The sequence below is a fragment of the Indicator indicator genome, chromosome 1 (assembly GCF_027791375.1).
Source record: "Indicator indicator isolate 239-I01 chromosome 1, UM_Iind_1.1, whole genome shotgun sequence".
Taxonomy (NCBI): Eukaryota; Metazoa; Chordata; class Aves; order Piciformes; family Indicatoridae; genus Indicator; species Indicator indicator.
Genome location: NC_072010.1, coordinates 91,031,405 through 91,053,636, shown reverse-complemented (window position 1 = coordinate 91,053,636; position 22,232 = coordinate 91,031,405). Strand labels below are relative to the sequence as shown.

Sequence of the window (22,232 nt, the reverse complement as noted above, 5' to 3'; positions counted from 1 at the left end):
GTCAGAATTTGGAAACAGATCCTGGAGTTCAATGATGCAGAGATGTTGTAACGACATCTGTATTCTGTAGCTTGATCTCACCTCTACCTACAGTTTAATCTCTAGCCTTCAGCTGGTGTATCAAACTTCCAAGAGCCTAGCCAAACAGGCTTAATGCAAACGCATCACCACAGTTCCATGGGCTTGTATCAAGAGCACTGAGATAAAGTCCCAGATCCAGCAGAGCTGAGAGAACTTGCTTAGTTGCAAAGAGACCATTGTACAGGTGCAGTGATTCCCAGCTCAGACTTCTGCAGTTTGTAATGCTCGATGATGGATCTGTGTCGATACTGATAGTTGCAGTCAACTTCAAGGACCAGAGACTGATAGCTGGAAAGAGTCAGAGGACAGAAACCATCTACCATTGAAAGGTGCTGTGTGATTGGAGTTTCCTGAGACCAACCTTTATTAAGCCCTCTATGAGGTCTCATTCAGGATCAGACCTGACGTCATCCTTGCTTCAGGGTCCTTAGGTTGTCCTCTGACATACTTCAGTAGGGGGCTGAACCTGAGACTGGAAGCTCCTCTGAAGTTCAGGGCTTTGCAATGTTCCATTGTGAATAATAAACTCCTGCCTTCCAGCCCAACTCTGCAAGACCAGAGATTTTAAGAAAGGATTTTGGGGCATTTGCTTGTTTTGGGTTTGTCTTTTTCTGTGAAGCGCTGTGGAGAGTGACAGATCAGATTTACAGGTGATGAATCCAGCACAGAATCTGTAGACCTGTGTACAGGAGAGCTAAGTCTGGTGTTACAGAAAAGACCTTCCCAAACAGATTGTGACATCAGCTGCAGCTCTGCAGTGATCATTTCAGGGATCATTTCAGGGATCCTGCAGTACATTTCAATCTGTCTGAAACTGCAAAGAGTGTAAAAGCCATTTCCAGATTTGCCAATGACCCCAGTCTCAGTCGTGATATGACATCACCAACATGTTGCATGCGGACTTTTAAAAATGGGAGACAAGTGTTGGAACGCCACTTACACTCCCAATGTGTTCAGGGAGGTTGTGCAGCTCCTCTTAAGTGCAACTCAGAGCAAAATGGCTAGGCTGGCAAAAATGGGAATCCCCTGTTGGAAAGGAAGGACATGGATAATGTTAGCTTATGTGGAGCTGCGTTCTTAGCAGAAGAGTAAATAGAAATGAGGATTGTATTTTGCCTTGTAAACCACATTTCATCTGAGCTGTCCATCCTATTACTATCCCTTCAGGAATACTGAAGAGTTTCTTTATTCACCTTTAGAGCTTAAAAGGAATCAAAGTCTGAATTAGAGAGCATCCATAAAGCCCTGCAACATTTTCCCTTATCCAGAGTCCAAGTCGTGCAATCAAAGTCTTTTTTCTTTCTTTATGAATTTTGAAATACCTGTAGTGGTGAATATTGTGTTAAATTTATATATATAAGAATATTCTATATAAATATATTAAAAAGGAAATGTAATTAAAATTAAGGAATTGCTGAAACAGAATCCTGCACATCTGTGTGACTTTGGCTGATGCATAGAACAGTTTTCTGCTGCAACTTTTGTAGCACCAAGGGTGTAAGATCAACTGGCTTTTTGCCCATAGAAGAGAAGCTAATGAGTTCTGGCTAATCTCCGGTGGGCAGAAGGTCTGAATCTGCTTTCCTGAGCTGGATCATGTCCCGGGAGAGGAGGGATGAGATCGGGGAAGACCAGAGAGCAAGGACTGATTTAGCTTCAAAACACAAGCTTCTCCCTAATCCTTGAAAATGCAAAAAAAATCTACTGAGTATATATTACCTTTCAAGCATGCCCAAGTTTTGCAGCTGTTCCTTTTGCTTCTCTCCACATCTAAAGTAAATCTAGATGTGGGGGAGAAGCTGTACCTGATCCTGATTTGATTTACTTTTTGCTTGTTCATAATCAATGTAAAAGCTTTGCGATAACTAATTCTGCTCCAAGAAGGAATAGGAATCTTTGCCACTGAATTCAACCGAAGATGGAGCAGGACTTCAGTAGCCCTAGAAAGGAAGGATAGCAGAGGCAAGTGCTTCCTGAGGGCTCCGTGCAGCAGTCCGGATCGTAGAACTTCTTCTTGTAGGCACTGGTCCCCTTGAAATACTATTTGCTGCCAGGTTAAGGGAAGGGCTGGAAGTCAAACACTGTGAAAAGGACTGTCCCCATCCCGCTGGCTGCAGGTTATGATTATTTGTCCTGGATTTTATTTTTGTTAAGCTTTGTTTTCTGTGTGGACTTGCCTTATTACTTATGTGCCTCATTACTTAAAAAAAAAAAAAAAAAAGGAAAAAAATCCAACAGAAAAAAAAAAAAGTGACATTTTGCCAGGTCTTGGCCATGAGATTAAACTGGAGTTTTTATAAAAACAGACCTGTGCCATAGTGATGCTTTGGAATGTTTCTTTTTCCTGGATTTGGTTTGTAAGTGCAGTGCAAATGCGTTTGTCTTCCTCTGATATGAAGTTTGAACCCTTCTTTTGTTGCTGTGTGAGTGGCCAGGGCACTAAGCTATGTTTATCTGGGTTTTGACTATGGGAATAAGAATTAGGGTCTGATCACACACTTTTCATATTGGAGGTTATGATTCTGCAGCTGCTCTGCAGCTCTGAAAATTAAGTGAGGGTTTGGGAACCTTTGCAGAATTACTATTATCTAAAATGTTTTCTCATTTTTGAGGATAAAATTAATCTTTTGTCTTACCATTTTTATTTCTTCCAGGATAAAGTTTAAGTGATGCACAACCGTGTCCTCCCATTTAGCACATCTGCCAAATTTTGCCTTGTCTGTGGTAATGACGAGAAACACACAGCAGAATATAGAAATACTTTTATCCCAGTGATTGTATAGAGCAAGCCAAGATAGAATGAAGGGATTGAGTGCACCTTCAATAAATTTACAGAAGATACCAAATCTTGAAGGTAGAAAGGCAGGAGGGAACTCTACGAGCTAGATTGATGGGTTGAGGTCAGTTGTACAATAGTCAACAAGGCCAAGTGCTGGGGCCTGCACTTGGGTCAAAACAACCCCATGAATGCTCCAGGCTTGAGGCAGAGTACCTGGAAAGGTGCCCAGCAGAAAAGGACGTTGGGGTGCTGGTCAACAGCCATCTGAGGATGGCAGTGTGCTCAGGTGGCCAAGGGGGCTAACAGAATCCTGTCCTGTATCAGGAATAGTATGACCAGCAGTCGTAGGGAAGTGATCTTATCCCTGTACTCAGCTCTGCTGAGAACCCACCTTCAGTCCTGGGTTCTGTTTTGGACCCTTCACTACAAGATATTGATGTTCTGAAAGATATCCAGAGAAGAGAAACAAAGCTGAGGAGGGGTCTGGAGAACAGGTCTTGTGAAGAGTGGCTGAGGGAACTGGGATTGTTCAGCCTGGAGAAGAGGAAACTGAGGAGACACCTCACTGCTCTCTACAACTCCCTGAAAGGAGGTTGTAGTGAGGAGGGGGTCGGTCTCCTCTTCCTAGTATTGAGTGATAGAATGAGGGGAAATGGCCTAATGTTGCACCAAGGGAGGTTTAGATTAGATATTAGGGGAAATTTCTTTGCTGAAGGAGTTGTGAGGCATTGAAACAGGCTGCCTGGGGAAGTGATGGAGTCATGTCCCTAGAGGTGTTCCTGGTTCTCTGGGTGCTTGCAGTGCCCTCATTGATCCAATCTCTGAGCAGTAGCACGGAAGTGAATATTATTAGTAGCTGTCCATTACTCTACCTTGGGTAGAGTGAAAAATGTGAGGGGTTCTTAGGAAGCCTCAGTGAGCATACCTGCAGTTCAGCCTTTTCTTTGTTCTACCCAGAAAAAACAGATGAATCATTAGGTTAAATAAAACACATTTTTTCACTACTCAGCAGCTGAATTCAATGCTTGACTCTCTTCCCTACCTCCTTCATGACTTCAGTTTCCCTTTAGGAAAATGCCTGGGTTGTGCTTCCTGCTTACCATGGCAACTGGCACACAAAGTGGGAGAGAAAACCATGTCTGCTGACCTCTGTAATTGTTGTTAGCCATAGCTGATTATTAGTGGTGCTTGAGAAATGGTATTTTTCTATTCTTTGTGCCACAGAGTCTAGCAATGATTTGGCCATAAGACAAGAGAAGAATCACAAACTGCTCCCCCAGCATTCCCGTGGCTGTGAAAATTAAGCAAAAGGCACACTGAAAAAATAATTATGCTCTACTCATCTCTGTGCCCTAAACCAGGGTGCATAAACATGTGGAAGTGCTTGGACACAATTTCAGCTAGTTCCTTTTGTCTGCTTTCCTATCCCTATGATGGGTTTGAAAGTCTGACTCAGGACAAACATCTGTATATGTTGTATTGGAAGCACCAGCTATAACAGCTTGGATACTTTCAGCTTACCTAAAACTAGGGTTAAGCAAGTCCCCAAATTGGTTGTTAATCAGGAAACAATCTAAACCAGTGCCAAAGAGCATTTAATATCAATGTCTCATGCATCCTTCTTGCAACACAGGAGTCCAGCAGCTGTGGGAGATGTCTACCTGGTATCCCACTGGATGGAGCTGAAGGTCAACTGGCATAAAAAGGAAAGCAGGCAGTGCATGGAAGGAATTGTACATAGTCAAGCATTGGAATAGGCTGCCCAGGGAGCTGGTGGAGTCACCATCCATGGAGGTGTTCAAAAACATGTAGACATGGCACTTTGGGACATGGTTTAACGGTCATGGTGGTGTTGACAGTAGGACTCAGTGACCTTGGAGGTCTTTTCCAACTGAAGCAGTTCTATGACTGTAAATTTAGCTCAGTGGGAGAGGTTTAGGCCAAGGTGGCACAAAGCAACAACAAGAAGAAGAACAGAATCATCATGGTTAAGATGGAGGAGGGCAGAATTAATTTTCTGTCTGAGCAGGATAAACTTTTCAAAGAAGATGTCTCACCACAAAGGTAAAGAATGAACAGTTTCAGAGCTAAGGAAGAAGTTCTTCACTATGAGGGTGGTGGAACACTGGAACAGGTTGCCCAGGGAGGTGATTGAAGCCCCTTCCCTGGAGATATTCAAGGTAAGACTCAATGAGGCCATGGGCAGCCTGGTCTAGTTGGGGTTGTCCCTGCTGACTGCAGGGAGGTTGGACTAGATGACCTTTGGAGTTCCCTTCCAACCTGGCCCATTCTATGACTCTATGATCATAAATGAATGGGAGCTGCAAAGCTCAGACCTAGCCACATCTTGATGCCCCCAAAAGTTAGCTAGAGCATGAGGGTTAAAAAGAGAATGCTTGGTTCACTCCATAATAAAAAAGGATAGATATTTTCTCACATCTCATTTGCAAACTGGAGTGTTAGATGAAATATCTTCTGCAAACCTTGAAAATTCATAGGAATAATGTGATGTACTTTAGTTCCAGATACATCTTAACACTGAACCTGTTGTCTTCCATAGTACATCTGTTCCAGGGAACAGATATCTCTCTATCATTTAAATCCATTAGCTGAAAAGACCAGGAAATAGCTGAATTCAGTGAGAGGAAATTACTTCAAAGAAAACTTAGTAGCTGCTTAGGAATGAACCACAAAAAAACAGAAACATGGGAACAACCAAAGCTGGAGAAAGGACAATAACACACATGATGATTATTAAACAGGGAAAGTTTCCAGACAAGTAAAACTCAAAAAGGAAAAAGCAAAATACCCCTCAAAAAAACAAACCCTAACCCAGCCATAACATAGAGCTGAACCTGGCTCAAAAATGTCAGGTAGCTACTTCTTTCCTTCCTCCTTTCTAAGACTCAGGAAGAAGTTAGGATCAAAAAAGAAAAAAAAGGTACTCATAAATTGCTTCATTAACTTTTTTTTATTGATAGATAATTTGCTTTAAACATGGAGAATCAGATAGTGAAGGCAGAAGAGAGATGTAAAAAAGGGTAGTTTGATTATCTTCAGGGATTATTTGAAGTGGCTTGAGTTTATCTTCTCCAGCCTTTGTGCCAGACAGAGTACCCTGCTAAAGGTGAGTGTTGCCTTGGAAAAAATACAGAGGGAAGGTTTTCAGTCCTGCATTCACTCACAGTCTCTGAGTAGCGAGAGCAGCTCACTGCTCATCACTTAGGTCTCTCCAAGAGTTTATCTCAAGCAGTGAGTGTGCAAGAACTGCAGATGACCTTGTCTATGCTGGAATTTCACCTCACATGCAAGCTGGCACAGTCAGAAACACCCTCACTTTTTTTTTTTTTTGCTGTTGAGGATGAACCCTCAGCAGTCATCCCTGCACAGTGGGATCTCCTGAAGACAGATGCCTGAGATTACAGGAAGAGTTCTTGCAGGAGGTTCCCAGCATACCACACGTTGCAGAGGCTTTCCCCAGTTGCCAAAGAGGGCAAGGCTGCCAAGGGATGGGATAAGGAGTCTTCATTTATGAGCTAGTTTTAGGACATACTTGGCTCTAATAAACATTTGCTTGGCACAAGTCCCTGTTGTGAGGAATGTGAAAGACAAGGATGCAAGGACAGTGAGCAGGATTGATGAATAAATCATCTGAGTCAGAGGATACTGAATGCCTCTAATAGCCTGGCTGCTGATTTTTGCAGTGAGGTGAGTAGCCAGATGCAAGCACAGACATTGTATGTTGTATATGAACCAGCAAGGTAAGAAGAAATGTGTCCTGGAGAGCCTGTGCAAAAAAAAGACTCATGCAAAAGAAGTGAAGGGAATGGAGGAAGGGGCAGGAAGGTCTGTTGGAAAAATATGGGCAAGGCATAAAATATACAAAGGCAATCCCACATTGCCCCACTGCCCGAAAGAACAGAGACCTTCAGTACTGCCAGCCGCAAACATTCAACACTGTGAAAGGCATCAGGTTACATCTGCGTGTGCATGGGAGGGGGGCAGATGAGGATTTGGGCTTCTTACTGGCTTGGAGGCCATGCTGCTCTGTCAAGCATGAATAAAGAATGTTTCTCAGTGAGTTTCTAATTTCTCAGAGTTGGGAATATTACAATAAATTAATAATCTAAAAATACAGTGGACAAGTCCATGGGAGAACTGAAACACACTCCTTTTTTTTTTTTTTGCTAGGAGGGAGCTGTGAATATTCACATCTACAGAGACAAATACACAGAGCAAATCTGCAAACAAACCACACAGCTTCCCTCTGGAGAATTGTTTTTCTTGATGATATCTTAGTCCAGCAGTTTTCATGTATGTATGTGTATTGTCTGAAGACCACATACATCCATACCATTAGGCAGCAATCTAAACAGTTAAGAATGACCAGGATCTCTTCACGTGTAAACCAGTTCACCACCATTCCTGTTACAGACTCCATCCCTTCCTCACGCTCTCCTGGCATCGCAGGTAAGGAACTTGCAGGGATTGGAATCAGCCTTCAGAAGCTGAAAAACCAGAAAAAGCTGTGCAGGATTTTCCATTGGCCTGCTCAGCATGATTCTGCTATCAGTCCAGTATTTGTCTTCTTCCTCAGTTCAGGTAGATTTAGCTGTCTCTTTCTGGTTGCAATGTGGCATGCGTAGAACTTCTGTACAGATCCACCATTTCCTGGATCTTTTGTTCATCACAGCTTTTATTTTTTTAAAACATGAATCATACAGTGCAATGTGAAGGCAAAGATTAAGAAGCAGAAACCAAATTTGAAGAAACCAAACTTAATTGGCTTAAGCTGCCACTTATGCAATAGGTCAGTGGTATCAGTTTCAACAGGTTGGAGCAGTTAATACTGCAGTACTCTATTCAAAGTAGACTCAGTTCCATTTCTCCTCAAAATCCTGCAGCATTTTCTCTATATTGAGCACAGTACTATAATGATATCACATTTAGATGTAGCAGCAAGGAAGAGACCTTCAGACTGGGATCTGAAGCAAAAAGTCCCAAGGAAGAAAGTAATATTTTAAATCACCTGTTTCTGTACTCCTAAAGTTTTCTCCAGGCTATATCTCCAGCCACATCCATAAAGAGAAGGCCTTGCTAGTCCCTACAAAGTCCCATAGCCAGTTGTTTCAGCCATTTGCAGATTTACCTGAGTGTCAGGAAGAATTCGAGCAAGAGCCATTCATGTAGGAGTGCAGTATGAAGGATTCCATGACTGAAGAGTTATTGGAAGGCTTTGGCCAAGAAAGGACAGAACCTGTGTGCCTGCACTGTCTTTCCTCCCCCATTTCTCTCTTCTCTGCAGTTGCCATTGGCAGGGATTTGCAGTTCATGGCAAGCAGCAGACAACCCAGTCTTGGCCGTTGCTGCCTAACTTCAGCAGGCAGGGATCCTCTGTAGATTACTTCAGATGTAGGTATTATTGTAGCTTTCAGCAATGTACACACAGCTTCCCCTGCCCCAGAATCACCCCCATTTCAAAAGCAAACCCAGACCATGGGCATATATGGCCTGCATGTTCTATACCTACCTTGAGTCTCAAAAAAACCCTGCTGAAGAATAATTTCCTTAAGAAATAGCTGACTCCAGGGTTTCCAAGACAGTCACCCTCCCACTGAACCAGCAGAGTGGCTGTTCCATGGGGATTTTCCTTTCTGAAGGCACACTCGTAGAGAAAACCTCTTCAATGTTGCAGGGATCTATTTCTTCCTCAAGGTATTCACCCTTAAGCCTGCCTCTTTCTGTCCCCTAGAACTCAACAAGGGACTATTCAGCTAGAGAGTTTCTGTAGCACTGCACTTCCCCACAAAAAAAAAAAAAAAAAAAAAAAAAAAAAAAGGAACAAGAAAAAAAAATCATTTCCGTTACTTTTTAATTAATATTTTGGTGAATATACAAAAACAAAGAATCAGGGTAGCTGGCAAGTGTCAGGGCCTGAACCAGTACACCTTAGGAAGAGGCTTCACTTTAAAATGCTCTATACAGGAGCATATTTCACATGACACATGTAACTAAAGCGTTCACTAGGAAGGACACCAGCTCAGGCTGTGCCAAAGTAAACAGCCCCTATTGAACTGGGTGAGAACTGTAGCTACTGATACAAGGACTGGATTTGGTTCAATTAACTCTGTGCTTGCATTTTCCTTCAAGAGTTACTCATTGCCGTTGTTTGCCTTTTGTTCTATGTGATCCAGGGATGTGGAAGGGGAATTACACAGGGGACATGACCATATACATGCATATAACTGAAGCAAGAGGTATGGTAATCTAGGGGCATGGGACAGCCACTTTCTCAAAGCCAACTACAGTACAGAACCCCTTGTATTCTGCACATATTCTAGCCCACAGATGTGTGAAATCTTGTGTGAAGTATGTAACAGCTTCTTGAAGGAGTCACTGGGTAGCAAGTGAAGCTTTTTCTGGACTGGCACTTCTGAAGGTAGGAGCACATGCAGTGGTTTCATCAGTGACAGGAGGTAGGCTTGAATACAGGCAGCACATTGCTGAGGAGTGAGGTGACCTGTCATTTGGCTTGACTAGCAACAGACTTTTTATCTGTGACATATCTTTACTGCTGACACAAACTCTTAGAGAATCTGCCTTATTCTAAGGCAGGGAGTGACAGAGACTAGGAACAGAAGCTGAATGATAAAGGGTATTAGAGAGGTCTGCAGTTCTCTCTTACAGCATCTGTCATTAGTGGTCACAGGAGGTTATATTTTGCTCACACAGCCCTTGCCAGAGTCTTTAGCATTGAGATTTACATTCAACCTAGTTTTATAGAGAGATTTTTCTGGAACAAGCATATATGGACATTTTCCTTTCTGATGTCACCGCAGAACAAATCAGACCACGTTGGATCACAGAACTGAGGAGGCTGGAAGAGACCTTTGAGATCATCAAGTCCAACCACATCTTATTTTATGCTCAGAGGACTTCTTGCACAGCAAAAGAAGGATTGTGCCTCAGCCAAGAGGCACTAAGGCTGCAGAACAAGGGGCAAAGAAAGAACAAGAAGATTCTTTTCTGGAGTCACCATCTCTGTGTGCCAAGTTTTTAGAAAGGCAAAAATATGTATGGGAGAGGTAGTGGGAAAGCTTCAAATCCTGCATGGTACAAGAAGGATGGAGCATGAGATGAACAGATGCAGTTTCACATGGTGCTTCAGGACAGCGCCAAGGATGCTGGGCCTTCAGTAATCAATTCTGCTCCAGTAGAACATGGTACCAAGGAGGACACAGAACTGAAACAACAAGACTACTAAGTTTCTCTGCTCTTCACTTTTTCTCCCCATCTCTCCCCCAGCCACATTTAGTCCCACTAGTAGGATAGAGCAACAGAAGTTCTTGATAAGCAAAGTCCGTTCAAGCAAAGAAAGCTTAAAGCTTTCTATCTGCACAGAAGCTTCACAGTGAAGAGAGAAGATATGTGAGATATGTGCAGCCCTAACTATTTGACAGGAACACTCTGCTCACTGAGGATTATCTGTCACAAAGCTGCTGAACCCTGAGTGCTTAAAACACTCATGCAAAGTCTTCACACTAGAAACTGAATTATCTGTCATGATTACTATGTAGATGATCCAATACCCCTCAAAAATATATATATATACATATATGTGTGTGTGTTATATATAAAGTAAAAGAAGTGTCTGCAAGCTGTGTGTATTCTGTTGTATTGCTGAGATGGCAGCAAGCCACAGCAGGCAGGAAGGACACCTAGTTCCTTCCCTGTGGCAGCTAGAATGAGGGGGACCTTGTAGCCCTGTTAGTGGAACTGGCTGTAGGCAGATTGGTGATGAATGAATAGCAATAACCTACAGACATTTTAAATGTGTCACTCCTTTCTTCCATCCCCTCCCAGCTGGGTGTGGAATAGCAAGATAAGAGAAGAAGAAATAAAGGCAAATACTAAATACTCACAGTCCAGCAGAGGATGGCAAAACCAAACCAGGCAACACCCCAGGCATGAGCATTCATTGGCCCAGAAATAGCGTCATAACAACCCTGTAAGACAAACATGAATGAATCAACACCAGCTCTGAGCTTGTACCGCAGGGTGACAAGCTCATCCACCTCTAAGAGAGACTGAGGGTCTGCTGTTTGGGCAGCTCACAGTGTCTCAAAAAAACAAGCCAGGGCTACATGGCTTACTGAAAACTAACAGAGAGCCTACCTGTTTCTATCTCCAAATACAAAGTAGACCCATCTCAGACACTTCTAGGACAACTTCCTGTGCCATCCACTTGCAAACTCTACATATATAACCAAACATAACCAACATAGAGTTGACCTTCAGAATCAAAAAGCTACAGGTAAATTTGGAAACTTGAACACCTTCTACAAATGCCTGTTTGTGCAGAAGTTAATGCTCACGACCCAGCAATTTGTTTAAACAGGCCAAGTTAGTCTACTGAGAAGTTCTACCTTGAGGAGGTGTACTGTTGACTTGCTCACTCATATTGCATGCCCTTATGTTTGGGTTAAGTTTGATTTAACTACTGTCCATCTACATGTTGGAGAAGTCATTTCTTTCTGGTGGCATTGGGAGAGTTTTCTAAACAGTTATCTCTTGACTATGAGAGTCTTTATTACAGAATCATAGAATGGTAGGGGTTGGAAGGGACCTTGGAAGATCATCTAGTTCAACAGCCCTCACAGAGCAGGCTGACCTAGAGTAAATCACACAGAAACACATCCAGGCAGGTTTTCAAAGTCTCCAGAGAACGAGACACTGCAACACTTCTGGGCAGTCTTTTCCATTGCTCTGCCACCTTCAAAGTCCCTCTCTTCTGGATATTGCTCATGATCTTATCTGCAGTCCCACAAATCATCCTCTTTACCGTGCTCTTAGTCGCTGATGGCCAAGGATATGACAACCAGCCATGCTCTCAAAGAAAGCGTGCAAAATCACAAGGAGAGGAAGTTTAATGAAAGAAGAATTGCAGGTTTACCTAGATCAGGCTGCACGGGAACACACTCAGATGGGTTCTGAAAGTCTCCAGAGAAGGAGACTCCACAACCTCTCTGGGCAGCCTGATACAGTTCTCCAGCACCCTCAAAGTAAAGAAGTTAATCCTTAAGTTCAAGTGAAATCTCCTGTGTTCTAGTTTGCACCCACTGCATCTTGTCCTTTCACTGCACACAAGTGAAAAGAGCCCAGCCCCATCCTCATCACCTCCACCCTTTAGATATTTATATGCATTTATAAGATCCCCTCTGTCTTCTCTTTTCCAGGCTAAATGGTCAGGATCCTACCAGGCTTTGTTTCTCCTCCAGAAATCTTTTGAACACCTACAGCTTACACTGGAGGAGGAAAGCTATTCATTATTTTCTTCCCTTCCAACAAGGTGCTGTTGACCAACAAATATTAATTAAAGCGAAGAGGATCTTACATTGTTGTTATAGTAGCCAGAGACTCCAAGTTTGCAGCCATCAAGGTTGAGAGGAGCCCCTTGGGCATTCATGACACAGCAATTGCGTGGCCAAGGGAAGTCGGCGTCGTTGTGCTTGGTGCGGAAGGCAGACGTGTAGTTCTGCCAGTCAAAGGGGCCGTACACCCCACAGCACTTCTTCTGTGGGAGAGGAGAAGGGAATGGTCTTTATGGGGTCAGGTCACAGCCCCCCACACAGCTAGACCCTCCACATGGCTAGTTAGGCTTTAACCACAGATTTATGGGAGAGATTTTTTGAAGTGCTTGCCTTTGACAGTTTACCATCTGATAAACAAGCAAAACAGGGAGCGTAGCATGACTTTAAGGATCAAGGCAGATACCGTCCTCTACATTACTGAGCATCCCGAAGGGGGACTTGAAATTCCAGGGCTGCAGAGCATTTAGCAATTAGTGAGAGTTTTCTGTGTTATTACCTGAAGCATGAGGTTATTCCATGTTTCTGTAACCCTTTCATCATTGTTATTGTCTGTCCCTGACTTCTCATACCGCTCCAGCATTTGCTTCAGGAAGAAATTTGGAGTGAGCTACAGAAAAAACAAACAAAAAAAAAAACAACCAAAAACAGAGAGAAGAATGCAGAAAGTATGTAAATAAGTGGCCATGTGAAGCAAATAGAGGGTTATTTGGGGTAGGTCTGTTTGCTTATTTTAGTGTCCTTTTGGTGAACAGGAATGCCACTTCTCCCCCAGTTTTACACCCAGGAGGATAAAGAGCAGGTTGTGAGGAGCAAAAGCAGCAAAACCATCTTTGAATGGTGTGCTCAAGGAAATCTAGAGCACAGCTCTTAAGCAGGGCTCTGCCAGATGTTGGATCACAGGTGACGTGCAGTAGCTATAGGTTACACTGGATGTGTTACTTGGAACTAAATCACCACAAGTCATTTCCTTCCCTACCAGTATCTCCAATAACCCACAAAATCTTTCCCTCACTAGAAGCACTGTCTGGGGCAATGTTGAATATTTGTCTTCTGTGTGTGTTGACAGTTTAGCTAACCCCTACTGGTATTTCATCCACAACAAGTTTGTAAGCACTTAAAAATGTTACAAATAACAAAACTGTGTCAAAAAGGAAAAAAGTTATTTCCTTGATTAAAATAATGTCATTGGAGACCTTTCATATGAGGCCTTATTCTAACTCTGCAGTAGTCCTTTTGAGTTTACACGGGTACCACCACACAGGTCACTTACTATACTCAACAGGACCACTGTGCCCTAGAACTGCAGTGTTTCACATCATGATTGGAAGAATACTTGAGGAAAGAAATACTCACAAAGTCTCGGTGAGTTGCTGCTGTGATGCAGGAAGCCATTTCAAATGCATAAGTGATCAGCATCAAAATAATATACTGTGGGAGATGGACAGTAGAGTTAGCTCTTGGAGAAACAGTTAAACACTTTTTTTCAAGATTGAGCCTGAAATCCTTTGAAGGCTATCCTAGTCTCAGTGCTTTCCATGCCCCATTCAGGTAGCCTTTCCCTGTGCTTGTTTCAGTTTGCAATCTCCTTTCTTGAAGGTGTATGACTGGAATTGTTCTCCATCTCACAGATAAGATTTCATCAGAACACCATGACAGTAATACCACTCTAGCTCTATAGAAAATACTTTGCCTGCCATGTCTTAGAATAGCATTTGCCTTTTTTTGGTTGTTGTTGCATCTCATTGGCAGCATATGCTTGTGCTGTGTCTCCTCCTTCCACTTGCCAGCTGTAAGCTTTTCAGCAAGAAGCTGTTCACTCCAAGCAGGAAAGTGTATACTTTTGGGAAACAGAATGTGGAATTTAGGGTGTCATTCAGATCCTCCTGCTTTTGCATCTTCAGATTTCCTCTGCACCTCTACCTTGTAAGCAAATTTCCTTCAGGAAAACAGATCCTGAGGGTGCCCTCTCATAGTCTATTTCACTGTTTTTCTTCCCTTCTCACCACAGTCACTTTAACTTTTCCCATATTTTCTTCAGAGATCTTGTGTCTCTATTTCTTGTTCCACATTTTATAATGTTCTTCTTGGATTCAGGATATTTGTTTCCTTACCCCAGCTTCTGCCCTTGTAGCCTTTCTTATCCTCTATACCATTGCCCTGTTTTTCAGCCAAGACACCAAAATTCAGAGTTAAGGGAATTCTCTTCCCTCAGCTGTTTGCCGACAAATTCCCTGGCGCAAGAGTTCAAATCTCCACGTGTCTCTTGTTTAAAACAGAGACACTGCCATCCCACATTAATCCAAGAGAAAGATGCTTCCAGTTTTTTGCTCTACCCTTCCTTAACACAAGCACCAATTATGTTTTGCCACTGCCAACCTAAAGGAGTAAATAAGATTGTACAGAGATTTGGTCACATCTTAACATTGTTCTTGGTTTATCCAAAGCTGTCTGTCCCCACCCCTGTAATTTCTGCCTGCCTGCTGATGTCTAATGTTCTCAATTGCACCCATATTTGCTATCCTAACACCTACTAATACCTCCTACAGAGTCACCACTTATCAGCTTCTAAACTGAATAGTACATGACAGCTGAAAGGCAGTAAGGGGTGGGGAGAAACAAGAATCTAACCCTCATCCCAGATGCATCTGATTGCATAAGTGCTTCTGCATTGCTTCAGGGCAAGGTCAGGGTCAGGCTAGTCAACTTAACCCTCCTTTGTGGCTATGGCCATTAATTCCCTGAGTCTGACTCAGGAACATATCATGCATATGTCTTCACAGGAGTCACCTTTTGGGAGACCACAGGCATGATCAAGAGCATTTGGTTTCTTATCACTAATAAAAGCTGGTTTTATCAGTGGATGATTATCAAGGAAAACAGTGAAAATAAAGCATCATATTTTAAGTTTGACAGCAATAGGTAGGCAAACTTACCACCAGCAGCAAGGTCCTGTTGGCCTTAATGACTCCTATGATACCAAGGATAGACAGAGCAAAGAGTGCAAAACCAACAAAGATGCCAATCCAGGCTGCAGCATAGATGTCTTTGTTTTCTGTGGCTTCCAGGAGAGGGTAGAGACCATGGGGATTGGACACAAAGAAGATGCACTCTGCTGTCAGGGCAATGCCACACATCTGAGAAGTGCAAGTTTGGGAAATCCATTAGGTCAAGCTTCCTCAAAGAAATGACAGAAAAAGAGAAAGACAGAGACCTCTTTCCTTTTGTTCAACTTCCTGACAAACAGGAGATACTCATCTCCTCTGCCCAACTCTACAATCTCTTGTACTGTGTCTTCAAAGAAGAATTGAAAGTAAAGCTCATCCAGCTTAGACTTGAAAGAACTAGCAGAACCTTTCCCATCACTATACAGAGGTAGGTGGCTGAAAAAATGTTGGTCAGCAGCAAGGGCTCTTCCCCTAGAATTCATGTTGGTCTTTTGGATCAGCCCCTGCTGCTGTTTGCTGTCCCCTCCCCACCCAACTGATCAGCTAGCACAGCTCTCCTTTAATGGTCTATTTATATATCGACTTCACACGTGGAGAGGGATCTCATGACTAGAAACTGCTGTTTTAAGAAGTGTCATGCTGGAAAGAAACCTCCACCCATACTTATCCCACTTCACTTACCCCAATGACCACATTTCCAAAGACTAATAGACCCTGCAAGATGTGTATGCCATCATCACTTTTTGCCATCTTTAATTCTTCATGCAACCTGTGAAAAAAAAAAGACAGTCTTCAGTTAGACCAGTAAAATAAGCCTCACTCAACAGACTTTATCCCTCAGGAGGAGAATAGACAGGACCTCCCTGCCTGTCTGTACACCTTGTACCCCTTGCTTCATAGTAGTTTCAGAGGAGAAACTTGCCCAGGTGTGAACCTAGTAACTTGATCTCTCCCTGATACTTGAGCTACAGAAGATTTGGACCACTCTGAGGGCAGTTAATGTCTCCAGCTCTCTTTTGGATAGGATTTTCATCACCACAACAGCACCCATGCAAACCTTAGCTCATGATGTTGTATTTCCATCTGTCTAGAAACACCCAGCTACACCCAGATGGGCAGGGAACAAGTTCAGCACTCTCACCTCATTCCTCTTCCAAAGCAGCCAGCTTTACCATAGGGTGTCCTATCCCCCCTACTGGCTATTTCATTTTGGTCAGCACTGCCATACTGGTAACCATGATGCTTTAGCTGTATCCTATGCATATATCTACAGCATGTGGCCTAGCAGCACCTTGCTAAGGGTAGTGCCATCCCCCACCCATTCTGGGAACTGAAGCTGGGCCCCCAGTTCCTGGTCAGGTCTGAGGGAGGCAGGGAGAGAGGGAGCAGCTCAGGCTGCAGCTGGCTCATGGGAGTCAGGCCAAGTAGCATTCCCACCAAATTCCTGAGAGCGTTGTATCCTGCAGGCTGGGACTAGGCACCCTGCATCAAATTCATGCCCTTCCAGAAGGAACAGCATAAAGGCACTAGCCAGAGGTGTGAGACCTCTTAGAGAAACAATCCCAGCATCAACGGAAACTTGCTTTCAAAGGGATGAAGCATGTCTGTGCATTGGGAGGGAAAAATCCCCCACCCCAAGACAGCTGCCTTTACTGGGTGGTTGAGAAAATACAAGCCAGTAAAGAATGGCTGAAGGATGCCCATCTCAAACAGACAACAGGAACAACAGCTTGAACACCCCTCTTCTGCCAGAGTACCTGTACTAGTGCCTTCTCTTGATGGGATTAGTAACTCTGGGATTCTTCAAAGAAGCTGCTGGAAAATGAGAGCGGGTCCAGCTGTCAGTGAAGGGGAGATTCTTGAGGAACAGATCATTGTGGGACCTCTTTAACTTTGCCACCTTTAACATTGCCTCCTCAGCAGCTGCACTTTTAGGATAGTCAGGACTTCCAACAGTGACAGAGGGAAACCCAGAATTTCCTGCCACCCTTTCTGCAGTAATTTGAGAGTTAAACATGGAAAGATCTTCACTGGTTTCACTGTTACACCAGCAGCACAGCCCATAAGCAATTTCCTAGGACAGTGTGAGTGATGATGGCCATTATTTTCAATGTAGGAAGTAATTTTTAGTCTCATCCAGGTGGCTGGAGGCCAGCCCAACATACCTGAAGCTGTAAGGCCCTGTACTTGGAAATGGTCAGCTCGTGAGGTCAATGTGAAGCTCTATTCCAACAAAACTTGTTGATCAGCCAACGAGCCCAGTGGCCACATAAAACTGCCTTGCAGATCAGATCTGTGTCTGAGCAATGTTTGACCACATATGGTCTGCAATACAACACTACAAAGCCTGACAAACTTGAGACAGCCACTGGTCCGTTAGCCATCTGAAAGCTGTAGAGACCGCTGCCTCCAGAGATCTAAGAAAAGGCTTTAATTCTTGCTGGCTAAGAGACATCAGAATTCAGAGAGCAGTTGAAAAAGCAAGGAAAGCTCCTGTGATCAAATGCAGGCACGTGAACTCTGGCTACTACACGGAAAAGCAGGTCTGCCATGTAGGTAGCAGGGCTGAGTGTGCCATGCAGCTAACGAGATAGACCATACCAAGCATCATTGACAGTCACAACCCTTTCCTTAACATCACAGGAACCTCTTTTCCCCTCCCTTTCTCATCTACAGACCTCCCTGAAACATAACAGCACTCACAACTTGTATATAAGTTGTCCATCCAGCTTCTGCTTGTCTCCTCACAATCTGGCTCTTCTCCCTCCTGGCAGGTAGTATCTGTCTGTCTCTTGCCTCTCCTTGAGCAGGTATTATTGTAGGCATGTCAGCCCAAGAAATCAATCCTCTTCTTCTGGGGCAAGCCCATCTCCTAAGCTACTGTAGCTGAGAGGAAAGCTGGACAGTCACCACCACACAGATACCAGCTGGAGTCTAGCAAGCTGCTAGGCAACCTAAGGCCAGTACCTTACCTAAGACCAATGGGCTTGCAGAGTGGGAATGGCAGGTGGAGAGACCAGGAAAGAGAAGAGACAAGGAAAAGCCCTACTGTAAGCCTAGAGATGAATAGTGTAACAACGTTGCCATATTAGTACAAACCGTCCCTCTGCCTCCAAACGAGCAGCACCGATGGAGTCAGTTTCTCAGTGCTCGCTTCATTCACCCCTTGTTTGGCCCTTTCTCTGTTGTAGAGGTTCTAATATTAGCATCATGAATGAGACACTGGTGAGTTGCTCCAAGGCTGTAAAAACATTTCAGCAGCTGGAGAGATGACCCTCCAACACAGCCCAGAGAAGAAGCCGTAGGAGATCTGAAGCTTTCCCCCTTTTGCCCATTCCTCACCCCCGAAGGTAAGCTGGGTTAAGCAGGAGCACCTTGCACAGCACTTGGCACAGGTACATGTCTACAGAGTTAAACCTTGGCTGACTTGCCTGAGGCAAGCTGCATGCAGATATGACTCACAATCACCCGTGGGTGTGATGGGTAGGCAGTTCTCCCAACCCCAGAAAGACAGGTACCTCCTGCCTGTAGGCACAAATCTGTCTGGAGGTAGGAAAGCCTTCTTTGCAGGCTGGTCAAGATTAGTTTTAGAAGCCAGATACTGTTTCCTGGTGCTTCTGGAAAATCCATAAGGAAACCAGCTTCAGTTGCAACCATTATCCAAAATCTCCACAACAGAAGGTGGGATTCTGGGATTTCATCCTTGAACTTGCATGGGCCTGGCATTCCTCAGCACATCCTGTCTACACTGAAATTTAGCCATAACCTCTCTAGGTCCAAAGTATGCAATTATCACTACCACAGACTTTACTCCATGCTCCAAACAGCTTTGGAAAGGTATCTGTTGCTCCCATTGTGCCACAAAACCATACATCCCTCATGAAGCACATCTATTCCATCTTCCTTATGCTCTGGTCACAACACAGACTGTAACTTCACACCCCTAAAACAATCTCAACATTCATGGGGGCCAGCTGAGCCTGTCAGAACCCAAGAGCTATGGTAGTCCTGCCTTCCCCTCTTCCTCCACAACTTGCAGGCAGATCTGTTATTTCCATGCCCTTGGAGTTTTCTTGATCCCTCCTCCCTTCCTCTACTTGCAGTAGCTCTGTGAGACCTGTAGCACAACTGTAGAAGCTGAAAAGGAAGCTCCTTTCTGCAGAGGCTGGCTTCTGCCTTTGTATTTTTGGTGACAACTTCATCCAGGCTTTCAAAGCAAGCCCTGCTCACAGCAGCTCTTGGATTCAAACAGGATTCTTTCTCTGTGCATTCCTCATACTCATTGGGGGTGGCTGATCTTTTGAAGCCTCCACATCCTCTTCCCTATAGATTGGGGCAGGCTTTCAGTCACCTTACATATGAATGCCCCCTGTTCAGCCTAGTCCTACTCCATCTCTAGCTCAAAAAGCCAATGGTTAAGAACTGGTTTGGCATTGCCCCATGCAGAAGCAAGTCAAATTTTGATTGCCATGCGTTTTGTGACAGTTATTGTGCTGGAGTCATGGCACTGTGACCAAAACTTCCTCTGTGAGCATCATTTGCATCTACACCCTGCTCGTGGAGGTCTCAGTGAGGCGGCTGACCCCTTGCTACCCTCCTCTGCTTCAGTGTCCCTGTGCAGGGCGTTGCATTCTCATCTCCTGGTGTAAGAATGCAGAGAAAAGGGAGGCATTTGTTTTATTACTCATGGGCTCCACACACCCATGGCTCAAAGCTCTGCACCACTCAAGTGCAACTAAACAAACTCAACTGTTCAACAGCAGGAACCTGATCCTTGTTTGTAGTCCTCCCTGGTACAACAGCCTGTGCACCACACCTCTTGCTCCTTACGCTCAGCCAGCTCTGGATGGAGAGCATGTCTCTACAGGCAGGAGTGAGATGCCTGGGCTGGGGTGCTCATGGAGGGAAGTCAGTGGTGTGGAACAGCTGCTAGAGGTGCCATGCCAGCACTAGTGCTGGTGCTGGTGCTGCGGGAAGCCTCTATGAGCTGCAGATGTGCCCACAGCCTGACCTTCTGTGCCTATGATGCATAAAGGCTGGAGGGTCCTCAATGAGGGCTCTTCTTAAGGAGACAGCAAAAGACCTATCTTCTCCCCCCCCCCCCCCCTTCTTTTTCAGTTGGTTTTAACAGAAAATTTAGTCCCTAAAGGGCTTAAAAAGAAGGTAGTTTCCAGGTGCTTGGGACACAGAGTTACATAGGTTCAAAAAGGATGCAATTAAGGATGTTATTGATGAATAACTTGGACTCTGCTCTTGGAAGCCAAATGTTTTACAAGTGTTAATTCATCATTTTTAGTTATTTTAAAGCAAACACCTCCAGCACACACAAACCCACACTCTCCTCCTGCCAGACTTTCCCCATTGCCCCACCAGACCTGAAATGCAGCTGCCTCTGGCAGAGAACAGCTTGTACTGTTGGAAGAGCCAGCCAGTTATTTTGTACTACCAAGGGAGAAAAATAAAGCAAAAACAAAGCTCAGCATCAGGCAGGGGTCAGAGACTAATTAAGTTTCCTTTTGAGAGAGACTGCTACAAAATGAAGCCTGTGTGAACAGTGGAGTGGCTGGTAAATCATCATCAAGCATAATTACCTTGGAATAGAGCTGGGAGGTAGGTTTTTCCTCTCATTAGCTAAGCACAGCCAAAACAAGAGGCTTTTGGGTGTTTGGTTTTTTTTGGTGGGGGTGGGGGGGCATTGTTCGTTTGTTCCTTTTTTTGTCTTTCCTATTTTCACAAGTGAGGGGGAATTACGGGATTCATCTGTCTCTGCAACAATTTTTCTGGTTTTTTTTTTTTTTTAATCACTCAGATATATTTGCAACAGATTTAATTTCTCCATTCCCTCCTCCTCAGTCTTGAGGAGAAAAACATATGAAACAAATTAAAACAGCCATAGAGAAGACACAACCTGAGGTAAGAAAAATGAAATAATAATCTTCTGCAGTTAACTTTACCCAGGTACCAGGCTCCCACGTACTAAACACAGCCCAGGAGCTAAAACAAAAACCATTAAATATAAAAGCTTCATTTGCTCTTAACACTTCTCACTCACATGCCTCATCAAGATGATGACAAAAGCAAGGCACTCACCACTCGCTTCTCCTGATGCTTCCCAGCAGAAATCCCAGCCCACCTGCAAAGCTGAAAAAGCCCCTGTCTCCCACCTTCACTGGGCTTTAAAGAGCACAGGTTGCATGAGGAAAGTGCTGTGTGATTGGTAGGGTGCCCATCACATGAGTAAAACTTTTTTTTCTAGCTAAACCTGTTCCCCGGTCCTCCTGGGACTGGAGGGTGTCTCCATGATTCTTAGATCATATCGGAATGCAGTTGTGCCAAAAACACAAAGCTTTAAAGAATTTCTATTCTCATACTCTCGAAAGGGTGGATGAATGACTCACTCACATGAGATACTTGAACTTTAAAGAGGATGGGCAAGTTGGAAGGATGTAAATATAAATATTAGAACCGCTGTACTGCTCTTCGAACACGGCTGTAAGAAGAATGCACTGAGTAGAAAAAGAGAGTAAATTAATTTTAATGTTTTCATTTAATTACATTGCATGGGGAAAAACAGTGGCTTGGCTTGGATCCGTTTTCATTTTATTTATCTTAGGGTTTTAGTTTCTTGTTTGTTTGTAAACAGAAATGTAGGCATTGGCTAGTCTGCAAGACACTGTGGATAACACGAGAAGTGGGGAGACTATTGCATTACCTTGGTCTCTCTGGATTTTTAAACACATTCTGTCTCATTTATCACAGAATCACATTATCACCATGGTTGCAAAAGACCTCTAAGAAACATCGAGTCCAACAATTATCTAACTCTGCCAGGGCCACTGCTACACTGCATCCTTGAGCACCATATCTAGGCAGCTATTGAATACATCTTGGGTCTGGAGAACAGGTCTTACGAGGAGTGGATGAGGGAACTGGGGTTGTTTAGTCTGAAGAAAAGGAGGCTGAGAGGAAATCTTCTCCCTCTCTACAACTGCCTGAAAGGAGGTTTTACAGAGGTGGGTGTTGGTCTCTTCTCATAAGTCACAGCTGGTAGGACAA

The 22,232-nt window shown here is 43.9% G+C and overlaps 1 protein-coding gene across 1 annotated transcript; it reads right to left on the bottom strand.

Annotated features, from left to right (window-relative positions):
- Positions 1-10,052: 10,052 nt before the first annotated feature.
- UPK1B (uroplakin 1B) lies at positions 10,053-15,926 on the bottom strand. Its single transcript, XM_054385449.1, has 7 exons — positions 15,858-15,926; positions 15,165-15,365; positions 13,585-13,659; positions 12,728-12,838; positions 12,255-12,434; positions 10,783-10,866; positions 10,053-10,103 (listed from the first exon to the last, which is right to left on the bottom strand). Exons 1-7 carry the CDS (start codon positions 15,924-15,926, stop codon positions 10,053-10,055), a joined length of 771 nt encoding a protein of 256 aa, XP_054241424.1.
- Between the last annotated feature and the right edge of the window lie 6,306 nt (positions 15,927-22,232).

Coding starts and splice junctions, on each gene's coding strand:
- UPK1B (XM_054385449.1), bottom strand. CDS start 15,926: ATGGCAAAAAGTGATGATGGCATACACATCTTGCAGGGTCTATTAGTC. Junction 10,867..12,254: donor CTGGCTACTATAACAACAAT/GTAAGATCCTCT, acceptor TTTGTCTTACAG/GGTTGTTATGACGCTATTTC. Junction 10,104..10,782: donor TTGCCATCCTCTGCTGGACT/GTGAGTATTTAG, acceptor TTGTTGTTTCAG/TTCTGTGTCCTCCTTGGTAC.